The following is a 23,524-nucleotide window of genomic DNA, read 5'->3' on the forward strand; positions in this document are numbered from 1 at the left end:
GTACTGATCTCGTCCCTTATTAACAGCACTTGCCCCACCTCCTTTTCCCCTGCACCTATCCTTCCTAAATTACAAATATTCTTGAATATTCAGTTCCCTGTCCTGGTCACCCTGTAACCATGTCACCATAATGGCAATTAAATCATACCTCTTTACCTCTATTTGTGCCTTCAAATCATCTACCTTGTTGTGAATGCTGTGTGCATTCAGAGTTCCCTTAACTTTGTCTTAACATTATTCCTAATGTTGATCCTATTTGATGTTTGCCTTTGTTTCACCTGCCTTCTAATATCGCTTACCACTGGCCTATTTCTGCCCCAATTATAGGTACAAGTACAAAAGCAAAATACTGCAGATGCTAGAAATTTGCAAATAATAATTAGAAAATGCTGCGAACACTCAACAGGTCAGGCAGTACCTGCAGAGAGAGAAACAACATCTTTCCCCACACATGCTGCCAGCTCCCTTGTGTTTCAATGGACAGGTAGACCTGGGGAGCCCACCTGGGGCAAACACCAGCAGCCCCGGCAGCGTCAGGTGATTGGCCAGTTGACATCGCGTGACGCCGCGGCATGAACCAGTGAAAATGGCGCTAGGGATGGAGGCGGGAGGGAGCCGCATTGTGACGTCACGCAGTCGGGGGTTCGAGGCGTTTTTGTAGCGAGACGGAACTTAGCAACAGAAGCCGGAGCTGAAAGGATACAGTGGGTGTGTGAGCAGCGGCAGCTCACAGGTTTAAAGGGCCGATTTGGCCCAGTGCTTTCCCACGCAGCACCATTGCCTTGCCCTGCGGGAGCCCAGCTGCTGGGAGGCTCGTCGCATTGCCTCTCGGGATTGCGCCTTTAATGCAGTTTGCTGGCGCTTATCTGCTTACCTGGCGGTGTCTGTCACTGTTAGAGAGGGATAAAGATCAACCCTGCCCCCAGCGAGCGCTTTCTGGCCTCCAAGAGTTTTGTGGTATGGTCTGGCCTAAGCCCATGGTGTGAGTGAATATAACCGTGGGCGCTATATCGTGTAGTCGAAGAACTCAGTGTTTTACTGACACCCCAGTGAACTGTACGTGAGGTAATTTGAATTTTAGAATGAGCGCTTCCTGCTTTCTGCACACTCCCCTTTTCATGTCAAATAAGTCTGCGCCTTCCCTCCCAACAAAAAAACCAGTCTGTTATGATGCAGATTGTGTAATGTTAGGACAGATATTGTAAGCAAGTAGGTCACTCATTGTACCCAGCTACCGAAACTGCTGGTCACATTATGGTTGATGCTTCAGAGGAGGGGTTTATTCGGTCACTTTCTGCTTTTCAGTGCATTGTGTAAAGGAAATTTTTGTATTGTATATTTTCAGCTGCTATTTATATATTTAATGGGCATTGCTTTGTTTGCCATTTATTCCACAAGCTAATATTCACTTTGATTTGCAATTTAAAGATGACACTCAGTTATAAAACTATGTTTTTTGTTTTACTGCCATTTGTGCTGGCGACCTGAACACTGAATTTATAAAAATAAAAGCCTGAAGCAGGAGAGAAAATTAATGCAAGCAGTATGTAAAAAAAAAAGTAAAGCATCTTTAGGTTTGAGTGCACATCTGTACTATTTACATTTGTGTTTAATTTCTTGTAGCTGTCAACTCACAACAGATGAGTATATTTTAAGGAATGAGAACAATTTGTATAGATTTTAAAAAATCACTTAGTATTGGGTCTAAATGATAAAAACCAGTTGAGTTTCATTCTTAAGATTGATGGCCTCCTGAAAACCTAATAATTTAATTCATTTCCATTTAATATCACCTGTTATCCTAGTATATGTATTTCATAGGGCACATTGAGTTTAATACTAATCATGCTGCCACTTTTTTGGTTGTCATGCTATACAAAGTTGCTGTGACTGTAAATGTGCTACCTTATTTATTTATTTAGAGATACAGCACTGAAACAGGCCCTTCAGCCCACCGGGTCTGTGTCGACCATCAACCACCCACTTATACTAATCCTACATTAATCCCATTACCCTCTCACATCCCCACCTTCCCTCAACTCCCCTGCCACCTACCTATACTGGGGGCAATTAATAATGGCTAATTTACCTATCAACCTGCAAGTCTTTGGCTGTGGGAGGAAACTGGAGCACCCGGCGAAAACCCACGCAGTCACATGGAGAACTTGCAAACTCCGCACAGGCAGTACCCAGAATCGAACCCAGGTCACTGGAGCTGTGAGGCTGTGGTGCCAGCCACTGTGCCGCCCACTATTATAACGGGTTAGGCCACTGTGCTGCCCACAGATATTACCTTGTAATATTTTGAAATCTCAAGCAATTTTTTTCATAACCTAAAACAGACATACTATGCGGTGAATTGAACTCTGAAAAGATATCAGCAAAATACTGCAGAAGCTGGAAATCTGAAATAACAACAAGAAATGCTGGGAATACTCAGCAGGTCTGGCAGCATCTGTGGAGAGAGAAGCAGAGTTAATGTTTCAGATTAGTAACCCTTCATCAGAAGTTCAAATGCTGCCAGACCTGCTGAGTATTTCCAGCATTTCTGAAAAGATATCACTGTGGCTGAGTGATTCACTCTTTCCTTAGTCAGAAGGTTGAATGTTCAGGTCCCACTCTAGGGACTTAAGCACATAAACCACAGTACTGAGGAAGTGCTGCACTGACAGAGGTGCTGCCTTTGGATAAGATATTAAATCAAGGCCTTGTCTACTCTTGGGTAGAAGTAAAAGATCCAATGGCACTATTCAAAGCAAGAGTAGGGGACTTTTTGCCAGTCTCCTGATCCATATTTATCCCTCAAGCAACAAAACATTATCTGGTCACTTATCTCATAGCTGCTTGTAGGATCTTGCTGTGTCCTGCTGCGTTTCCTACATTACAACAGTGGCTAGACTTCAAATGTACTGAATTGGCTGAGTGCTTTGAGATGTCCTGAGGTCATGATACAAGTTCTTTCTTTATTTACCTGCAACGATTTAAAATTAAATTAATATAGACAATTGAGAGTAAATACGACCATTGATTAAATTGAAATAACTGCCACATGTAAACTGAAATATTTCAGTAGATTAATGATCGATAGTAAAAGTATGTTGCAGAATAGTGCAATGTTTAGAAAGTAATTGATGTTTGTAATTAAGTCATAGTGTCACTTTGTAATGTGCATTGTAAATAGCAGGATTCTGAGATTGAAATACAGCCTTTTTAATTTGCTATCCAATATCTACCATACCTTAGAATCTATACTGACACATTTCATTATGATTTAAATAATAGAGCTAGAGGGATACTAATGTAGCACAGATTGAAGTAGAAATTCAACTCATTCACCTGTTTTGTGCCTGGAAAATGGGTGACAGGCAGTTGAAAATTGGGAGCATCTGGATTGGAGCTGGCAAGATGAGTGCTTTGACACATCCAGGTTTCTTGGCATAACAGAGCAATGTGGTTTGTGCAACTTAGTCATTTTTTTTAAACTTGTGTCTTTTTGACCAGATTTGTTTTCTGTGAGATGAAAAAGAAGAAATACCAACAAGACTAATACGAAGAACCCTAGAAATGGCAACCTGGAATGGGGGAATTGTACAAAGAGTACCAAATCTGGAAGACACCAATGGTTTCCAAGAGAGAGTGAAAAATGAAAGACAAATATTGAAAGAAACACTGGCTCTGCAGTTAAACCAGGATCTCCTCGGGTATGAAAAATCCTTCCTATAAGCAATGTTTAGCGGAAGGAATGTTTTATTTGATAAATATTATTGCAAAATTTTCTTTCTTCTTTTCTAGGGTATAGTGCCCTATTGTGTAACAGAAACATCCCAAAGTGTGTTGCATATAACAAATTACCTTGAAGTCACTTCTAATTTAGGCACACATGTAAGCATGGCAAAATATTTAATGTAGATTAGACTGACACGTGTGAACAGGAGAAGGAACCAATGCAATTCATTTTGTATTGTAGATCCCTTTCATGTTAGCATCAAATATTAGTGACCAAACTGACTTAACTATCAGTTTGTGTTCTCGCTGGGAATATATCATACTGGACTTGCATTACATAACAAACACGCTCAGAAATGCCGGTATTGATTGGATAGCAGTAAGAACTTTTTTCTCCAAGCAGTGGTACCCAACTGAAGTTATTTGTTTATGTAACTAAAAATTAATAGATTGTTAAATTCTTTTTGGATGACCATTTTTGTGGCCAATACAAAGTTTGGGATTTCTTAATTTTTGTTTCTTAAAAATAGTGGGTAATAAAGGAATATATTCCTTTTTTAATTATAGAAACTGAGACCATTCAGCCCTTAAGCCTGTTCCACCATTCAAGAGATCATGGCTGATTTGTAAACAACTGCATCTATCTGACTTGGCTCCTTATCCCTTAATACCCTTGGCTAACAAAATTCTATTGATTCAGATTTAAAATTAATTGAGGTAGCAACTACTGTTTTTAAATTTTGAAACCTAACTCAAGGGCCAAAACTTGTAGTGTGATCTGCTTCTCTATCTCAATAGATTTGAGTCCAAAGTGTGAATCTTTGAAAATGAAGACTACCCTTCCCCCTTCTCTTGCATCTTTTAAGTAGCAGACTGCATGAGTATAGACTTGTGTGACTATCTGTCTAATACTTGTGGGTAGGAGGAAGGCCAGTAATATGCAAGCAATTGGCCTGTCCTTAATGCGTGGTGTAGATGAGAGGGCAAGCTGTGGATTTCTCCTTTCCAGCTTCCTGAGATTTATCCTGGATAATTTTCATCTTGTTGGAAATGAAGTTGTTGGCATCCTGTCCCATTCTCAGTCCTATTCATCTCTCACCCATGCTATTTCTGGTCTCTAATGTCTCCCTTCTACCTGCCCCCTTGCTCCCCCAACCCCACCCAGTGTAGTGATTTCATGTTCCCCATTCTCTGACTGCTGCAGTTTGTGTGGTCTTCCTCTTCCTCCCTTGGTGTCATCTCATTTTTCTGTTGTTCTTGCCCCAACCTGAAGTTGTTTTTATTCCTGCCACAGTGATTGTCTATCGAACACCATTTTGCTAATGACAGGCTGCAAACTAGAATAAAGTCATGCATATTGGGAAATGAGGATGAGGTTTGGAGGCAATTGTTGCTGCCATGCTACTCCTAAAATGGTGCAGGCCATGTTGAAATGCATTTTTTTTTAAAAACTAGGTGAAAACCAGGGTATGTACATAAAAATGTGGATTTTTGCTACTTTAAAAGAAAGGGGAAAGAAAAGGAGCACTGACCTGAAATAGAGGAGCTGAGCTAAATATATGCCAATGTTGAGTATTGAACATGGTACATAGTCAATAAAAGTCTTCCCTCGTCTCGTTCCACCCCACCCCACCCCAACATCTGTCAAGTAGAAGTTGCTCTTGGGTCACTTTACAAAGAGAGGACAACACCAGAGGAGGTTATAATGGATGGGTAAAACTGAAGTATGGTTGGTTTTTGAAGAAAATTGGAAGAGGTGATAGGATGAAGTGATTTGGGGCTAGTTGTACCAACTTCAGGGGAGCAATGAGTGAAAGATGAGTCCAGACCTGGAGGATGATGTAGCTTGGACTTTCCATTCAAGCTGCTAAGTGCTGAGAATTGGCATCCCAATGGCTCAGCCGAAAGTGGCTAAATATACCACTTATTCATAAAGACCAGAAACTCTATAGCCAAATTTCAATTGGGATTGCAGCAGAGGACTACTATTCGCCTTAGTGCCCTTTCTTTAAAGAAAAGGAAATCAGTCAGAATTTCTGCTCCTAATTGGAATCCAGTGATGCCTGGTAAGTGTGGCTCTGCCATGATGCCCTCTACAGTTATCTAGCATGCAGATATTATCTAGGCTTGCAGGGGGTGTCTGGCACTGGAACAAAAACCTCTTGAGTTGAGAGCTAGGAGGGCAGAAAATGTTAACTGTCAAATAGGAAAAAAAAAATTCCGAATAGAAATTTACTGTAATCAAATGAAGCCAAACTTGTGCAAATTACGTGTACGCATTGTGTTACATTTTATATGCAGAGCAATTTGTATTAATAAGTAATGGAGACAGGATGACCATGTCTGGAGTAAAGGAAGTCAATCCAGTGATCTTTAAGTGGCAATTATTTGGAGCAAGTGCGCTTGGAACTTTGACAACAAAGGAACCTTCATGTAATGGTTGAAATAGAATGTCACCTGCAAAAGTAATGTCCTACAGTGTTGTAGTTGAGTACGATGAGTGCCTTGGTGTACAATTTAAATATTAATCTTTGAATTGTTCGCTGAAGCTCTTTTGAGTGATTTTCTCATTTGAACATTTATAGGAATGATATCTTGAGTTCATCCCAGTTAAGTTTGACAGCGAGATGGATTGTTATATGAAACATCAGATGCCATAGAAGGTCCCCGCCTCCAAAGGGATTTAAAGAATTTTTCTAAATATTCAAAAGTTGATGGATTCTAGCTAAGTTCTGCATTTGTCTTGGGCATATTTGGAAGCTTGCACTTGTGTTTTCTCACATTTAGGTCTGGTTTTCCATGGGCAAGAGGTGGGAGAGAGAAAGCAAAGACTTCTTTCCTTAAAGCTGAGAATGGTCTATTCTGGGGGTGACATTGAATCCGGGAGGTAGATTTGTTTTTGAGGGGCATAAATGGAAGCAATTTGTTTTTGTTTTTGAATCAGCATCTTCTGGAATGATCTTTGAAATTCAAGACTGTTCAGACATACACGGTGTGGGGGGGGCTTGGTTTGGCTCTTTCAAAGTCAATGGGTGTCGATGGTTTTTGACTATCAACATTGACAAAGCCATTCTACGTAATTTAATCAGAGAGTACCGCCCCTCCCCTCCCTTTGTTCTTGAATAGACTGGGTAGTCACCTCTGTTTCCAGCCAGCCTTTGACTTCATGTGCAAATTGTGCGTGGCCATCTTAGCTGCTCTGTTCTGCTTTTTAAAAGTTATTTGTAATAATGTCCAGTAAAAGTCTCAGGAAAAGTTCCATACAATGAAATTAATATTTTCCATTTTGGCATGTGGGGTTTTAGTCACAGCTGATTTAAGAAGATGACAGTAGGACATTTGTTTTCTCCGAGGTATCTTGTGTTTTTTCCCTTTATAAAAAGAACCTCCCACTCCCACCCTCTCCCAAAGTGAGTACTAAACATCATCATAGTTGTCTGAAAGATGTTAGTTGGCTGAGTGCTCCTGCAGACAAAGAAAAAGGGGGGAATTGTGAGATAAACTAACTCTCGCTAGTCTTTCCCTTCATAAGTGATGGTTTAAGATGGGGGGAGGGTGCTGGTAACTAGTAACTATCTGCTGTCTTTAAACATTTAGTAACATATTTAGTAAAAGTTTAGCTTCCAAATCAATCTAATTGCACTGGCATTAGTAGCTTCTTTGCATATCTCAATCTTTCATACTTTGCAATGCTCAATATTGTACTTCATTGTAAAGGGCATATTTCAGATGCCCCATCACTTAATTTTTTTAATCACAAAGAGCCTAAAGAACTCTTAGCGAAATATAGCCCAATTGGTAAAGGCTGCTGTAACAAAAAAGCATTGATTGAATGAAGTGACCTGTTCTTTTTTTTTAAAAGGATTCTGATAGACGGAAGTCAGACAGATGTCACGTTCCATGTGGGTGCAGCTATATTCAGAGCTCACAAAGCAGTGCTGCTTGCAAGGGTCCCAGAATTTTTCATGAGAATTTCTGGAAAACAGTTGAAACAGGATGCTGAGAACTATCCGCAAGTCATCTATGTAGAAAATTTCAGACCTTCACAGTTTAAATGCTTTTTACAGTAAGTGTTTCCATCAGTTGTGCACTAAATGAGATGTTTGGGAGATTTGTTTTAGTGGTAAATTTAAAATTATCAGTGCTATTTCAAAGGCTTTCCGAACTACATTTAATGTCAGATCGTAAGATTCTCTGCATTGAGCACTTTTCCCTGTCACAAAGCTGAGTCAATCCCCCTTCCCTTCTAGTCCCACCCAATGACAAAGTGTCTAAAGAAAGAACTTGCATTTATATAGCACCTTTCACAACCTTTGGACATCCCAAAGTTCTTTACAACTTATGAAATACTTCTGAAATGTAGCTACTGTCGTAATGTCTAGCCTTGCATATAAAGAATGATCATTTGGGTGAAATGTCTGTTTGTGGAATCATATCAGAATATGAAGCAAAAATTGTATAGTTAAGGCATGTATCATCACTCTTCCAAAACCAACTGCGCTTGTGCAAAATGTTGGCAATTATGAATAATGCTTTAATAAGCTAAAAATAGCCTTAATGCAATAATCATCTGTCTGTCTTGAGTATGTGCACATTGCTTAGATCATTCTAAATTGAACTTTCAGCTTTTTCATCAGACTTGGATTTATTGAGGTTGAAATTCATTCCAAGTAGATGGACAAAGTAGCAATTTAAATTAGTTTCTACTGTCTCTTAATATTCAGGGTAAGCCTTTTAATCCACTAACACACAAACAAAATACTGTAGACACTGGAAATCTGAAATTAAAAACAGAAAATCCTGGACATACTCAGGGGGTCTGGCTGCATCTGCGGAGAGAAACAGAGTTAATGTTTCAGGTCCTTGACCTTTTCATCAGAATTTTCACTCTTAACGCACGTTCTTGCTTCACAGATGCTGCCAGATTTGAGTGTTTCCAGCATGTTTTTTGTTTCTGTTCCTTTTAATCCACTGTTTACTGATCGAACAGCTTTGGGATTAAAATACACTTATTCTGTAGTAGATTGAGACCAGTGCAATAGAATGTATTTTAACAGTTCATGCAGCAAAAGAGCTCCTCAGGAGTATCCCTAGTAAAACTAGTTCCCTTTTTATGATCAGTGTTCCAAATACTTTTGCTGTAATGTGGTTCAGTACAGTCTGAGATGTGGTTATTTGGCTCAGGTGATGTTTGAACCCCACTCTAGGTAGTCCTGTTGGGCAGAGACTCTAAATGGTTTGTAAATACTGGGTGGATGTCCAGCAGGGTAACCTTGGTAGTTGCACTGCAAGAAGTAATCTCGATGAATTGTACGTCTTGTAGCCACAGTGTGCTAGTGGTGTAGGGGTTGGATAGCCTAGCTGATGGCAGGAGCAGCAATCAAGCAAACTGCTGTATCCTGGATGGTGTTGGACTTTGAGTGTTATGGCTGCACCCATCCAGGGAAGCAGTGAGTATTCCTTCTAGATGGTGGAGAGGCTGAGGGGTCAAGAGGTGAGCTGCATGTCAGGGTATCCAACTTCTACCCTGCTCTTGTAGCAATGCTATTGATGTGGTTGATCTAGTTCAGTTTCTGGTTTGTAGTGATCCCCAGGGTATTGATATTGGGGGATTTGGCAATGATGATGCTGTTGCAGATCAGAGAAATGAATGGGCTTTCTGTTTGAAATGTTTGTTACTGGCCATTTGTCAGCCCAGGTCAGAATATTTTCCAGGTCCTAATCTGGGAGTGATTTTAGGTGGGGCACGCGATATACAACTTACGAATATATGAATTAGGAGCAGGAGTAGGCCACTCAGCCCTTTGAGCCTGCTCCGCCATTCAATAAGCTCATGGCTGAACTGATTACTCAATATTTCCCCCTACCCCGATAACCTTTTACCCCCTTGCATCTGCCTTATCAGATTACTGTAAAGATTAAAATATAAGTGCTTTATTGGGGAGCCTGAATGAAACAAGAAAAAACAGATATGTCTTTTTGTAAAACTTAGGTGGGTGTCCCTCATGGAACATATATTTGACCTAACAGATTTCTGTTAGTCAGCAAATGACCAGGTGCTGTCCATTTTGACACGTTGCATAGAATTAAAAATAGCTCTCCCTCTGGAAGACTAGCAGTGACCAATATTCTCTTGGGTTCACTGTCACTGCTCACTCCCAAAAGCAAAGCTTCTGTCCTAATGATGCAGAGTGCACCTTTTACCCACTTCCCCACTCTTCACTCCCTCCACCCAAATTGAGTCAAGCAAAGGCATGTCCCATTTATTGTGATTAGGTCAATTTTAAATTTGTGGTCATCACATGACCAGCAGTCTTGTCTTAGGAGCTCATTCGGGTTATTGCCGATTCTCCTGAGACCAGAAATTTGTGGTGTTGTGACCCACTCGGTAGAACTTGAAATGTCTAATGTACTAGTCCTTTCCCTTCTGTGTTCTGATTTGTGTCATTGCATGATCTGTCATTACATGTGCATTGAGTAATGGGTCACTGAGCAGTTCATCCATGGGGTTGTAACAGAGGACATCCGCTCTGCACGTTGGTTCTACATAAATCACTGAATAGAGCACTGTCTTTATGGTGAGAACAATCACTTTCCCTTTGCTGCTCAGTGATGGGAAATAATAAAGTGCAACTTTTTAACTCCATAATTGTAGGTTTACTTCTCTAGTGAAGCCATTCAAAGCTGGTTTAAGCTTTTTTTTTAAAGTGAAGGCAGCTTCTCTGATGCTTGATAAACTTGCCATCCACATTGTTGGGAAGGTGGTGGCGAGAGAGATTTCTCTGTCCTCTGCCCAAGACCACACTACGGATCAAAAGTTATGCTTTGATGTTTGAGCACAAGGTTCCTTGATGTATGTGTAAGCTCCCACCTCAGGGATTCTAAGGAAGCAAGAACGGAGATGGAAGCAGAGATGATCACTTACTTCAAGAGGAAGTTGGATGGCCACCTGAGAAAAATAGACTTGCAGGGCTACAGGCATTGAGACGATGAGTGGGACTGACAGCATAGCTCCGTGGAGAGCCGGCATGGTCTTGATGGGCCAAATGGCCTTTTCTGTGCCATAAATGGCTTTCTGATTCTATGGCGATTGTTACAGAATAATTTCCCCTTTCCTTGCATAGCCAATCAATGCTTCAAATCATTGTAACCACTGTAGATTTAGGAAGTTGTCTTGCTCAAGGTAGTAGTTGGGGGAATAAGTGAAGTCAATAGTAAAACTTTTTTTAAAAATCCAGTTTAGGAAAAATCCAAATTGTGTTCCCAGACGGGAGACGTCCCTTAATTTGGAGGGTCTATTACCAAAGCTACTAAGTATCATCACCTCATTCCATGACAATATGAAAGGCACAATTCAACATGGTGGCTCCTCATCAGAGCCCTTTCCTATCCTGAGTGGTGTGAAACAGGGCTGTGTTCTCGCACCCACACTTTTTGGGATTTTCTTCTCCCTGCTGCTTTCACATGCGTTCAAATCCTCTGAAGAAGGAATTTTCCTCCACACAAGATCGGGGGCAGGTTGTTCAACCTTGCCCGTCTAAGAGCGAAGTCCAAAGTACGGAAAGTCCTCATCAGAGAACTCCTCTTTGCTGACGATGCTGCTTTAACATCTCACACTGAAGAATGCCTGCAGAGTCTCATCGACAGGTTTGCGTCTGCCTGCAATGAATTTGGCCTAACCATCAGCCTCAAGAAAACGAACATCATGGGGCAGGATGTCAGAAATGCTCCATCCATCAATATTGGCGACCACGCTCTGGAAGTGGTTCAAGAGTTCACCTACCTAGGCTCAACTATCACCAGTAACCTGTCTCTAGATGCAGAAATCAACAAGCGCATGGGTAAGGCTTCCACTGCTATGTCCAGACTGGCCAAGAGAGTGTGGGAAAATGGCGCACTGACACGGAACACAAAAGTCCGAGTGTATCAGGCCTGTGGCCTCAGTACCTTGCTCTACGGCAGCGAGGCCTGGACAACGTATGCCAGCCAAGAGCGACGTCTCAATTCATTCCATCTTCGCTGCCTTCGGAGAATACTTGGCATCAGGTGGCAGGACTATATCTCCAACACAGAAGTCCTTGAAGCGGCCAACACCCCCAGCTTATATACACTACTGAGTCAGCGGCGCTTGAGATGGCTTGGCCATGTGAGCCGCATGGAAGATGGCAGGATCCCCAAAGACACATTGTACAGCGAGCTCGCCACTGGTATCAGACCCACCGGCCGTCCATGTCTCCGTTATAAAGACGTCTGCAAACGCGACATGAAATCGTGTGACATTGATCACAAGTCGTGGGAGTCAGTTGCCAGCATTCGCCAGAGCTGGCGGGCAGCCATAAAGACAGGGCTAAATTGTGGCGAGTCGAAGAGACTTAGTAGTTGGCGGGAAAAAAGACAGAGGCGCAAGGGGAGAGCCAACTGTGCAACAGCCCCAACAAACAAATTTCTCTGCAGCACCTGTGGAAGAGCCTGTCACTCCAGAATTGGCCTTTATAGCCACTCCAGGCGCTGCTTCACAAACCACTGACCACCTCCAGGCGCGTATCCATTGTCTCTCGAGATAAGGAGGCCCAAAAGAAAGAAAGAATTAATCAATTCTTCATTCATAGCTGTGGAGGTTGGTGTAGGTGGTGTATTCTTGAGATGTGGAATTGTGCTGCCTTCAGAAATCCACAAAGCCTTATTTGAGTTTTTATTCATTCCGGGATGTGGGGGTCACTGGCAAGGTCGCACTTATTGCCCATCCCAAATGGCCCTTGAAGGTGGTGGTGAACTGCCGCCTTGAAACGCTGCATTTTTAGAAGATGTAGGTACACCCACGGTGCTGTTGGGGAGGGAGTTCCAGGTTTTTGACTAGGGAACAGCCAATTATATTTTCAAGTCAGGATGGTGTGTGGCTTGGAGGGGAACTTGCAGGTAGTGGTGTTCCCGTGCATCTGCTGCCCTGTCCTTCTAGGTGGTAGAGGTCGTGGGTTTGGAAGGTGCTGTTGAAGGGGCCTTGACCAGTTGCTACAGAGTATCTTGTAGATTGTGCACCACCAGCACAATAGCAGTAGTGTGCATGTAGTGGATGGGGTGCTGATCAGGCGGGCTGCTTTGTCCTTGGCGTTGTTGAGCTTCTTGAGTGTTGCTGGAGCTGCACTCGTCGGGCGAGTATGGAGTATTCCATCAAACTCCTGACTTGTGTCGTGCAGATGGTGGAAAGGCTTTGGGTGAGTTACTCGTTATAGAATTCCCAGCGTCTGCCCTTTCTTGTAGCCACAGTATTTATATGGCTACTCCAGTTAAGTTTCTGGTCAGTGGTAACCCCCAGGATGTTCGTGTGGGATTCAGTGATGGTAATGCCGTTGAATGTCAAGGGGAGGTGACTTGTTTCTCTTCTGTTGGAGATGGTCATTGCCTGGCACTTAAGTGCCAAGCAACATTTGCACCATGTCAGCCCAAGCCTATTGTTGTCCAGCTCTTTCTACATGCAGGCACGGACTGCTTCAAAATCTGAGGAGTGGCGAATGGTACTGAATGCTATACAGTCATCAGCGAACATCCCTACTTCTGATACTATGATGGAGGGAAGGTCATTGGTGAAGCAGCTGAAGATGGTTGGACCTAGAACACTGCCCTGGGGAACTCCTGTAATGATGTCCTAGGGGTAAGATGATTGGTCTCCAACAATAATGGCCATCTTTCTTTGTGCTAGGTACGACTCCAACCAGTGGAGAGTTCTGCCCCCACCCCCCCGATTTTCCACTGACTTTAATTTTATCAAACTCCTTGAGGCACACTTGGTCAAATACTGCTTTATGTTGAGGGCAGTCACTCATATCGCACCTGGAGTTCAGCTCCTTTGTCCATGTTTGGACTGAGGCTGTAAAGAGGTCTGGAGCCGAGTGGCCCTGGCGGAGCCCATACTTGAGCATCCGTGAGCAGGTTATTACTGAGTAAGTGCCACTTGGTAGCACTGTCAATGACATATTCCGTCACTTTAACGGTTGAGAGTAGACTGATGGAGCTGTGTTTGGCCAAATTGGCTTTGTCCTGCTTTTTGTGGATAGGACATAGCTAGGCAAGATTCTACATTGTTGGGTAAGTACCAGTATGGAACATCTTGGCTAATTCCGAAGCGAAAGTCTTCAGTACTACAGCTGGGATATTGCTGGGCCCAAGGCCTTTGCTGTATCCAGCACTCGGCTGTTTCCTTATCACATGGAGTGAATTGAATTGGTTGAAGACTTGTCTGAGATGCTGAGGACCTTGAGAGGAGGCTGAGTAGGATCATCCACTTGGCACTTCTGGTTGAAGATGGTTCTAAACACTTTAGCTTTGTCTTTTACAATCGCATGCTGGGCTCCTCCATCATTGAGGATGGGGATGTTTGTAGAACAACCTCCTCCCATTAGTTGTTTAATTGTCCTCCACCATTTACGACTGGATGTGGCAGGACTGCAGAGCTTTGATCTGATCCATTGATTGTGGGATTACTTAGCTCTGTCTATAGCATGTTACTTCTGTTAAGTATGCAAGTAGTCCTATGTTGTAGCTTCACTGGATTGGAATCTCATTTGTAGGTATGGCTGGTGCTGCTTCTGGCATGCTGTCCTGCACTCCTCATTAATCCAAGGTTGATTTCCCTAGCTTGATGGTAATGGGAGAGTGAGGGATGTGCTGGGCCACAAGTTACAGATTGTGGTGGAATACAATTCTGCTGCTGATGGCCCATAGCACCTCATGGATGCCCAGTTCTGAGCTGCTAGATCTATTCTGAATCTGTATCCCATTTAGCACAGTGGTGGTGCCGTACAACATGATGGAAGGTGTCCTCCGTGTGAAGATTGGGCTTTGTCTCCACAAGGACTGTGCGGTGGTCGCTACTACCAATACTATCATGGATAGATACAACTCAAGCAAGTAGATTGGTGAGTATCAGGTCTCTCTCTGCAGGCCCAGCCGAGCAGATATGTCTTTCAGGGCGCTACTCTTGCTGCCCTCAGTTGCTTCTTTCAAGTGGTGTTCAACATGGAGTACTGATTCATTACCTGTGGGAGGGCAGTAGGTGGTAACCAGCAGAAGGTTTTCATGCCCATGTTGGTAGAACAGACCATAGCCAGGGATAAGAACAAAGAACAGTACAGCACAGGAACAGGCCATTCGGCCCTCCAAGCCTGCGCCGATCTTGATGCCTGTCTAAACTAACACCTTCTGCACTTCCGGGGCCCATATCCCTCTATTCCCTTCCTATTCATGTATTTGTCAAGATGTCTCTTAAACGTTGCTATCATATCTGCTTCCACCACCTCCCCTGGCAGCAAGTTCCAGGCACTCACCACCCTCTGTTTAAAAAAAAACTTGCCTCGCACATCCCCTCTAAACTTTGCACCTCGCACCTTAAACCTATGTCCCCTAGTAACTGACTCTTCCACCCTGGGAAAAAGCTTCTGACTATCCACTCTGTCCATGCCGCTCATAACTTTGTAAACCTCTATCGTGTCACCCCTCCACCTCCGTCGTTCCAGTGAAAACAATCCGAGTTTTTCCAACCTCTCCTCGTAGCAAATGCCCTCCAGACCAGGCAACATCCTGGTAAACCTCCTCTATACCCTCTCCAAAGCCTCCACGTCCTTCTGGTAGTGTGGCGACCAGAATTGCACGCAATATTCTATGTGTGGCCTAACCAAAGTTCTGTACAGCTGCAACATGACTTGCCAATTTTTATACTCTATGCCCCGACCGATAAAGGCAAGTATGCCGTATGCCTTCTTGACTACCTTATCCACCTGTGCTGCCACTTTCAGTGACCTGTGGACCTGTACGCCCAGATCTCTCTGCCTGTCAATACTCCTAAGGGTTCTGCCATTTACTGTATACTTCCCACCTGCATTAGACCTTCCAAAATGCATTACCTCACATTTGTCCGGATTAAACTCCATCTGCCATTTCTCGGCCCAAGTCTCCAACCGATCTATATCCTGCTGTATCCTCTGACAATCCTCATCACTAACCGCAACTCCACCAACCTTTGTGTCGTCCGCAAACTTACTAATCAGACCAGCTACATTTTCCTCCAAATCATTTATATATATATATACTACAAACAGCAAAGGTCCCAGCACTGATCCCTGCGGAACACCACTAGTCACATCCTTCCATTCAGAAAAACACCCTTCCACTGCTACCCTCTGTCTTCTATGACCGAGCCAGTTCTGTATCCATCTTGCCAGCTCACCTCAGATCCCGTGTGACTTCACCTTTTGTACCAGTCTGCCATGCAGGACCTTATCAAAGGCTTTACTAAAGTCCATATCGATAACATCCACTGCCCTTCCTTCATCAATCATCTTCGTCACTTCCTCAAAAAACTCAATCAAATTAGTGAGACACGACCTCCCCTTCACAAAACCATGCTGTCCCTCGCTAATAAGTTCGTTTGTTTCCAAATGGGAGTAAATCCTGTCCCGAATAATCCTCTTTAATAGTTTCCCTACCACTGACGTAAGGCTCATCGGCCTATAATTTCCTGGATTATCCTTGCCACCGTTCTTAAACAAAGGCACAACATTGGCTATTCTCCAGTCCTCTGGAACCTCACCTGTAGCCAATAAGGATGCAAAGATTTCTGTCAAGGCCCCAGCAATTTCTTCCCTTGCCTCCCTCCATATTCTCGGGTAGATCCCATCATGCCCTGGGGACTTATCTATCTTAATGCTTTGCAAGACACCCAACACCACCACCTTTTTGATAGAGATGACTGAGACTATCTGCACTCCCTTCCCTCGGCTCATCATCCACCAAGTCCTTCTCCTTGGTGAATACTGATGCAAAGTACTCATTTAGCACCTCTCCCATTTCCTCTGGCTCCACACATAGATTCCCATCTCTGTCCTTGAGTGGGCCAGCCCTTTCCCTGGTTACCCTCTTGCTCTTTATATACGTATAAAAAGCCTTGGGATTTTCCTTAATCCTGTTTGCCAATGACTTTTCATGACCCCTTTTAGCTGTCCTAACTCCTTGCTTAAGTTCCTTCCTACTGTCTTTATATTCCTCAAGTGCTTCATCTGTTCCTAGCCTTCCAGCCCTTACAAATGTTTCCTTTTTCTTTTTGACTAGGCTCACAATATCCCGCGTTATCCAAGCTTCCCGAAACTTGCCAAACTTGTCTTTCTTCCTCACAGGAACATGCTGGTCCTGGATTCTAATCAGCTGATGTTTGAAAGACTCCCACATGTCAGATGTTGATTTACCCTCAAACAGCCACCCCCAATCTAAATTCTTCAGTTCCTGCCTAATATTGTTATAATTAGCCTTCCCCCAATTTAGCACCTTCACCCGAGGACTACTCTTATCCTTATCCACAAGTACCTTAAAACTTATGGAATTATGGTCACTGTTCCCGAAATGCTCCCCCACTGAAGCTTCGACCACCTGGCCAGGCTCAGTCCCCAATACCAGGTCCAGAATGGCCCCATCCCCAGTTGGACTATCTACATACTATTTCAAGAAGCCCTCCTGGATGCTCCTCACAAATTCTGCCCCATCCAAGACCGTAGCACTAAGTGAGTCCCAGTCAATATTGGGGAAGTTAAAATCACCCACCACCACAACCCTGTTACTGTTACATCTTTCCAAAATCTGTCTACATATCTGCTCCTCTATCTCCCGCTGGCTGTTGGGAGGCCTGTAGTAAACCCCCAACATCATGACTGCACCCTTCCTATTCCTGAGCTCCACCCATATTGCCTCGCTGCACGACCCCTCCGAGGTGTCCTCCCGCAGTACAGCTGTGATATTTTCCTTAACCAGTAATGCAACTCCCCCACTCCTTTTACATCCCCCTCTATCCTGCCTGAAGCTTCTAAAGCCTGGAACATTTATCTGCCAATCCTGCCCTTCCCTCAACCAAGTCTCTGTAATAGCAACAACATCATATTTCCAAGTACTAATCCAAGCTCTAAGTTCATCTGCCTTACCTGTTGTACTTCTCACATTGAAACTAATGCACTTCAGACCACCAGTCCCGCTGTGCTCAGCAACATCTCCCTGCCTGCTCTTCCTCTTAGTCCTACTGGCCTTATTTACTATGTCCTCATTTATTTCACTAGCTGTCTTACTGCTCTGGTTCCCACCCCCCTGCTACACTAATTTAAACCCTCCCGAGTGACGCTAGCAAACCTTGCAGCCAGTTTAGATGCAACCCGTCCTTCTTGTACAAGCCCCATCTGTCCCTGAAGACAGCCCAATGGTCCAGATATCTGAAACCCTCCCTTCTACACCAGCTGCTCAGCCATGTGTTTAGCTGCACTATCTTCCTATTTCTAGCCTCACTGGCACGTGGCGCAGGGAGTAATCCAGAGATTACAACCCTAGAGGTCCTGTTTTATAGCTTACGACCTAACTCCCTAAACTCCCCCTGCAGGACCAGGATGGTGATTAAGGAGACTGGGGTGCTGACCGTCAGGTTGTTGCCTGACTCGTATGTGGGGTAACACACTCTCAATTTTGGCACAAGTCCCCAGATGTTAGGGAGGAGGACTTTGCAGGGTTGACTAGACTGGGTGTGCCTTTGTGTCTGGTGCTTGGGTTGATGCCAGGTGGTCTGTCTGGGTTTGTTCTTGGACTTTTCCATAGTGGCTTGCTAGGCCATTTCAGGGAGCAGATAAGAGTCAACCGCATTTGCTGTGGATTTGGAGTCCTATCTAGGGCAAATTGGGTAAGGATGGTAGATTTCCTCCCCTGAAGGATATTAGTGAACCAGATGGGCTTGTGCAACAATCCAATAGTTTTATACTCACCATCATTGCTAGGTTTTACTCCAGCTTTATTTAATTGTTTTGAAGTTAAATGCCCTAGCTGCAGTGATAGGATTTGAGCAAAAATGCTTTCTAGAGTTTTTGCTTTTTAAAAAAAAAAAATTTGTATTTACGTCAAGTTCAGTGCTTTTATTTGTATTGTTAAAAGTATAAATTGGGGCAAAGTCGATTTGACAGCCAAGACCCAGAGCTCCCAAATATCAGCCCCACACAGTACAACCTAGGAAAGCAAACAAAAACAAGAAATGCTGGAACCACTCAGCAGGTCTGGCAGCATCTGTGGAAAGAGAAGCAGAGTTAACGTTTCGGGTCAGTGACCCTTCTTCGGAACTGACAAATATTAGAAAAGTCACAGGTTATAAACAAGTGAGGTGGGGGTGGGGCAAGAGATAACAAAGGAGAAGGTGCAGATTGGACCAGGCCACATAGCTGACCAAAAGGTCACGGAGCAAAGGCAAACAATATGTTAATGGTGTGTTGAAAGACAAAGCATTAGTACAGATTAGGTGTGAATACACTGAACATTGAACAGCAGCAAGTGCAAACCTGAAGAAAAACAACCCGAAAAAAACAGTGGGTAAGCAAACTGAACAAACTAAGATGAAATGAAATAAATGCAAAAAAAATTGTAAAAAATGTAAAAAGGAATGTAAAAAAAAAAGGAAGAAAAAATAACTAAAAATGAAAGTAAAATGGGGGGCTGTCATGCTCTGAAATTATTGAACTCAATGTTCAGTCCGGCAGGCTGTAGTGTGCCTAATCGGTAGATGAGATGCTGTTCCTCGAGCTTGCGTTGATGTTCACTGGAACACTGCAGCAATCCCAGGACAGAGATGTGAGCATGAGAGCAGGGGGGAGTGTTGAAATGGCAAGCAACCGGAAGCTCAGGGTCCTGCTTGCGGACTGAGCGGACAATGGCTTGCATTTGTATATCATCTTTAACATTGTAAAATATCCCAAGGTCTTTACAGATGCAGACTATTTACGCTTCCGGAAGGTCTATGAATCAATTCCTCAATAAAAGCTGTTACCTACACAGTTTCTGTGTACGTTTTTCAACAACACTATAATTTTCTATTGCTGAGATAGAATGAAAACATTTTCTTGTGTCTTAGTGGGAAATGTTTCCCCATTTATAATGTAAAAAAGTATCCTAACTGAAAACAAGCTTGATGTCAACATAAGACCGATACCAGAATAGTGATCAGTAGAACAGAAGCAGCAATATATGGAATTAACCCCCACAGATCCTAAACTCATTGCTCCAGATGGATACTTCACATCAGGTAATAAATGGTAACTGCCTCACCACTGTACAAGGACCCTTTTTTAAAATTAGCGCACAATGTGTGCACACCTTTGTAATGGCCAGGAAAAATTAAATGACAGGGGATCTGGGATAAGAGGAGAATAAGATTTCTCCTCAGCATCCTGACTCTCCATCCAAACACTTCCAGCCATTCCCCTTTCACTCATTGCCCCACTCCTTCCAGGGAGGAACAAATGGCGATAAGGAAGTTGAATTAATTCTGGAGGGGCACTGTATTGACATCCGGAACCACTGTGGAGAGTTCAACTTCTGAATATGTAATGGCCCAACATTGTGCAAATTACAAGTTACAAAGCCCCTCCTCAAAGAAAAAGGGAAAACCTTCAGCATTATCCTGCTAAGTTGAGGAAAAGAATTGTGTGGTAGACGAGCTGCTTATCTTCAAATCGGCAGAACCAGTCTTGTATTGTTCTGAGTACAAAGAATTCAGCTCCCTGCAGAACCTCTTTTTCACACCCCCACCCCCCCCAACGCATCCAGCTTTCATGCCCAAGACCATTGAGCTGGATAAGTGCCATATAATAGGGTAGCCTTTCACTCGCTCTAAAGAATGAGAATTGCAGTGCTTCACATCAGCACTCAAAAATCACTCTCTTGTACACTGTATTACTAATTTAGATTAATATATGCAGGAAGTAACTCCCATCGATTTAAATTTCAAATCCGATCGTTAAAACTAATAGTTGTGAAACCACAAGGAGGAGAAATAAGTATTCTTTCCTTTCTAAATTGAGCAAACCAATGTTGAGTTACTAACAACTTGGAGGTTGCAGGCAATTAAAGTGAGACATATCCAGCCTCTAGTGAGACGACCAATTCTGGCAGCAGTTGCTGAGCATTTCAGACATGCTTCCTGGTCAGTAACCTTAAAGTTATCCTCTGATTGCTGGGAAATAATACACATCAAATTTAAGCTTTTTTTTTAAAGAAAAACAGTAAAGCTTTCAGAGCTAGTACCTCTGATTTACTGAGCAGAGTATATAACTATTACATTTGACAAGCTATATAGGATGTGTAAAGCCAGAGAAGGTACAGCACAGTCAGTGTGTGATATTTTTTGAAGTGTTGAATAGTAGTTTTGATTGCAGCATCAGAGTTGCTTTTGATCCGATGTTCTGCAGGTACTGAGAATTTCGGGGACTGGAATTTTTGGGTCCCAGGGTGAGGCAGGAATTCATTCTCTGTCCTGGGGTGGAGGGAGGAACTGCCATCTTCTGATCCCTGCAGAGGATAGTGGTGCTGATGGAGAGCTGCACCATCCACACCCCTCTCTGTTTAAACACTTAAGAAGCAGGTTCAGAGCTTTCTGAAAATCCAGCTTTAAACTATGGGTAAGATGTAGAGCAGAACATGTGCCAGTCAGCTCCCAAACTGCATCAAACTCTGTTCTGTAAACAATTCTGGGGTTAGATTACTGTTCATAGTCATGTGTTGGCCTGCATAAATACAGATATATTCATGTGAATTTTCCTTCGCTTAAAAAAAGAATCTAACTCCTTGATTCAGTCGCATATTTTAAGTTTTGAAACACTGAATTTGCTTTGGGCTAACTTTTTAAAGTAAAATTCAAAGTTGCCCAGTGGAATGAAAATGTATCTTGCACCAAAGCAATATCTGCATTCTGACTGGTTTAAAATCTGATGTGGAAATGCTGCATCAGTAATACTAGATAGATTCTGCTTCATTTGACCACGTTCTAGCTTTTATATAAGCAAGTGAAAACCAATTGAAAAGATTTGAATGATGGAGTCGTAAAATGGTTCAGGGGCATTTTCAAACTGGCTGTATGTCAAAAATCATTCAGCTCCTTAATTGCATCTATTCAGACAACACCGTGAATGGATTCAGTGACCTGTGTGAAGGCATAATGTAAAATCTAATGGCCTACATTTACAGGAGAAAAGATCCTGCCGTTTATTTAATTTGTACTTGTTACATAAAGGCAAATTGTTCAAATTCAAAAATGCTTTTGTGAAATTTTTCCTTTTTTGAAGAGTTTTTTATTTCTTTAGATCAGTGTTGTGAAAAATTATGATCCCTATCCATGTTTTTTTTTTAAAATCCCTTCCTGGGATGTGGGCATTACTGGCTAGGCCAACATTTATTGCCCTTCTCTAATTGCCCTTGAGAAGTCAATCTATGTGTTAATTATCTATGTGTTAGCCATAAGGGTCTGATGAACTTGTTTAACTGGTGGGGGAAGAGCAAAGAGGGAGGGATCAGTTCCTCTACCTTGACAGTATGAGGAGGCAGAACTACCACTGATAGATGTAGCTGTTGTCCCATAAAACTTCAGTCTCCATTTCAACTGATTATATTCTCTTCAGGTCAATGAACAAGGAATGCAACAATGAGGCCTCAACAGCACTTCAGTATCTCAACAAAAAATATTCAAAATCAACGTAAATAAAGCAGCAATAAAAATATTGCATTTAATTTCTGTCCTAACCAAGTACTATTGATGGTGAGACTCTCGAAAGTTACTGCCTTTAAATAAGTTGTTTCTTCATCCACGTCTGTTTTTAGAGTATTGAACGCTTTATTGTATAAGAACATGATAGGAGCCAGTCATTCGGTCCTTCAAGTCTGCTCCGCCATTCAATATGACCATGGCTGTTCTGCCTCAACTCCACCTTTCCGCCTAAGTCACTGTCTTGTTTTTCCACAGTTAGGAAATGCAGGCTGGATTTCATGGGAAGTTCAAGTCTTTTACATTTAGCCAAACTTCAATCTTGGAGACTACAATTTTCATAGAGATTTCTTTGTACTGTGGAGGAAATACTACTCTGCTGATGGAATCGGTGTGGAAGATTTCCTGCTTCACAGCCAATTTAAGTACCTTTTGAGGTGTTGTCTCTGCTAAAAATAGAGAAACCTGGCAACCAGTTTGTGTACAGCAAAGTCCCAGTTACAACAATGAGATAAATCACTAGATAAATTGTTCTTAGTAATGTTGATTTGAGAGATAAATATTGACCGGGACACCAGGAGAGCTCCCTTGCTCTTTGTTTTACGTTCATCTGAAAATGCAGATGACACCTTGGTGTGACATCTGATCTGAAAGGTGGCACCTCTGACTTCAGTATTACCTCAATCTTGAACTATTTGTCTAGGTCAGGGGTTCTTAACTGGGGGTATGCAGCCCTCTAAGGGTGTGTAGAAAGGTTTCAAGGGGTCAGTCAAAAATACACTGTTCCCTACCGGCATACTGCTATTTTTGTTTTGGTATTTTCATGTTTTTAGCATGTCGTCTTTAGTCATGGGGAGGTGGGAGGCAGGGAGGAAGAGAAGTGAAGCATATTTGTGGCTTAAGTGCTATTATTGGCTCAGTGGCAACACTTGCCTTTTGAGTCAATGGATCATGGGTTCAAGGCCCACCCCAGGATTACCTATATGAGGTACCTGAACCTTTCTGCTGCTGAGCCCCTTCCAATCCACATTATTAAAAATCCTTCACATATCTTGTAGGAAGTCCATGGGAGGCAGCTGGTGTTCGAGTACCCTGCACAAGCTACATGTTGCTAAATACTGCTAAATAAATTGGAAATGATGCATCCTGAAGCTGAAGGTGGGCTACTGCCTTTCAGCAGGTTTATAACTTTAGGGAGTTTGGTGATGGGACATAAATTAGTGGTTAGCTAGGTGAGGTACGGAAAATCTATATTGT

At 42.8% G+C, this 23,524-nt stretch overlaps 1 protein-coding gene across 6 annotated transcripts in view; it reads left to right on the top strand.

Annotated features, from left to right (window-relative positions):
• Nucleotides 1–640: 640 nt before the first annotated feature.
• btbd8 (BTB domain containing 8) overlaps nt 641–23,524 on the top strand; it is a 106,233-nt gene continuing 83,349 nt past the window's right edge. For 2 of the 6 annotated variants that reach the window (XM_068036766.1, XM_068036771.1), the window contains exons 1-3: nt 656–1,065; nt 3,502–3,701; nt 7,589–7,792. In XM_068036766.1, coding sequence (XP_067892867.1) covers nt 3,565–3,701; nt 7,589–7,792 — 341 coding nt within the window. In that variant the 5' untranslated portion in view covers nt 656–1,065; nt 3,502–3,564. Of the gene's footprint in view, nt 1,066–3,501; nt 3,702–7,588; nt 7,793–22,238; nt 22,322–23,524 lie in introns of those variants that run through there. The other 4 variants (XM_068036769.1, XM_068036767.1, XM_068036770.1 and 1 more) reach the window with 4 other exon arrangements.

Source organism: Heterodontus francisci, chromosome 8 (genome assembly GCF_036365525.1).
Source record: "Heterodontus francisci isolate sHetFra1 chromosome 8, sHetFra1.hap1, whole genome shotgun sequence".
In the NCBI taxonomy this organism is placed as follows: Eukaryota; Metazoa; Chordata; class Chondrichthyes; order Heterodontiformes; family Heterodontidae; genus Heterodontus; species Heterodontus francisci.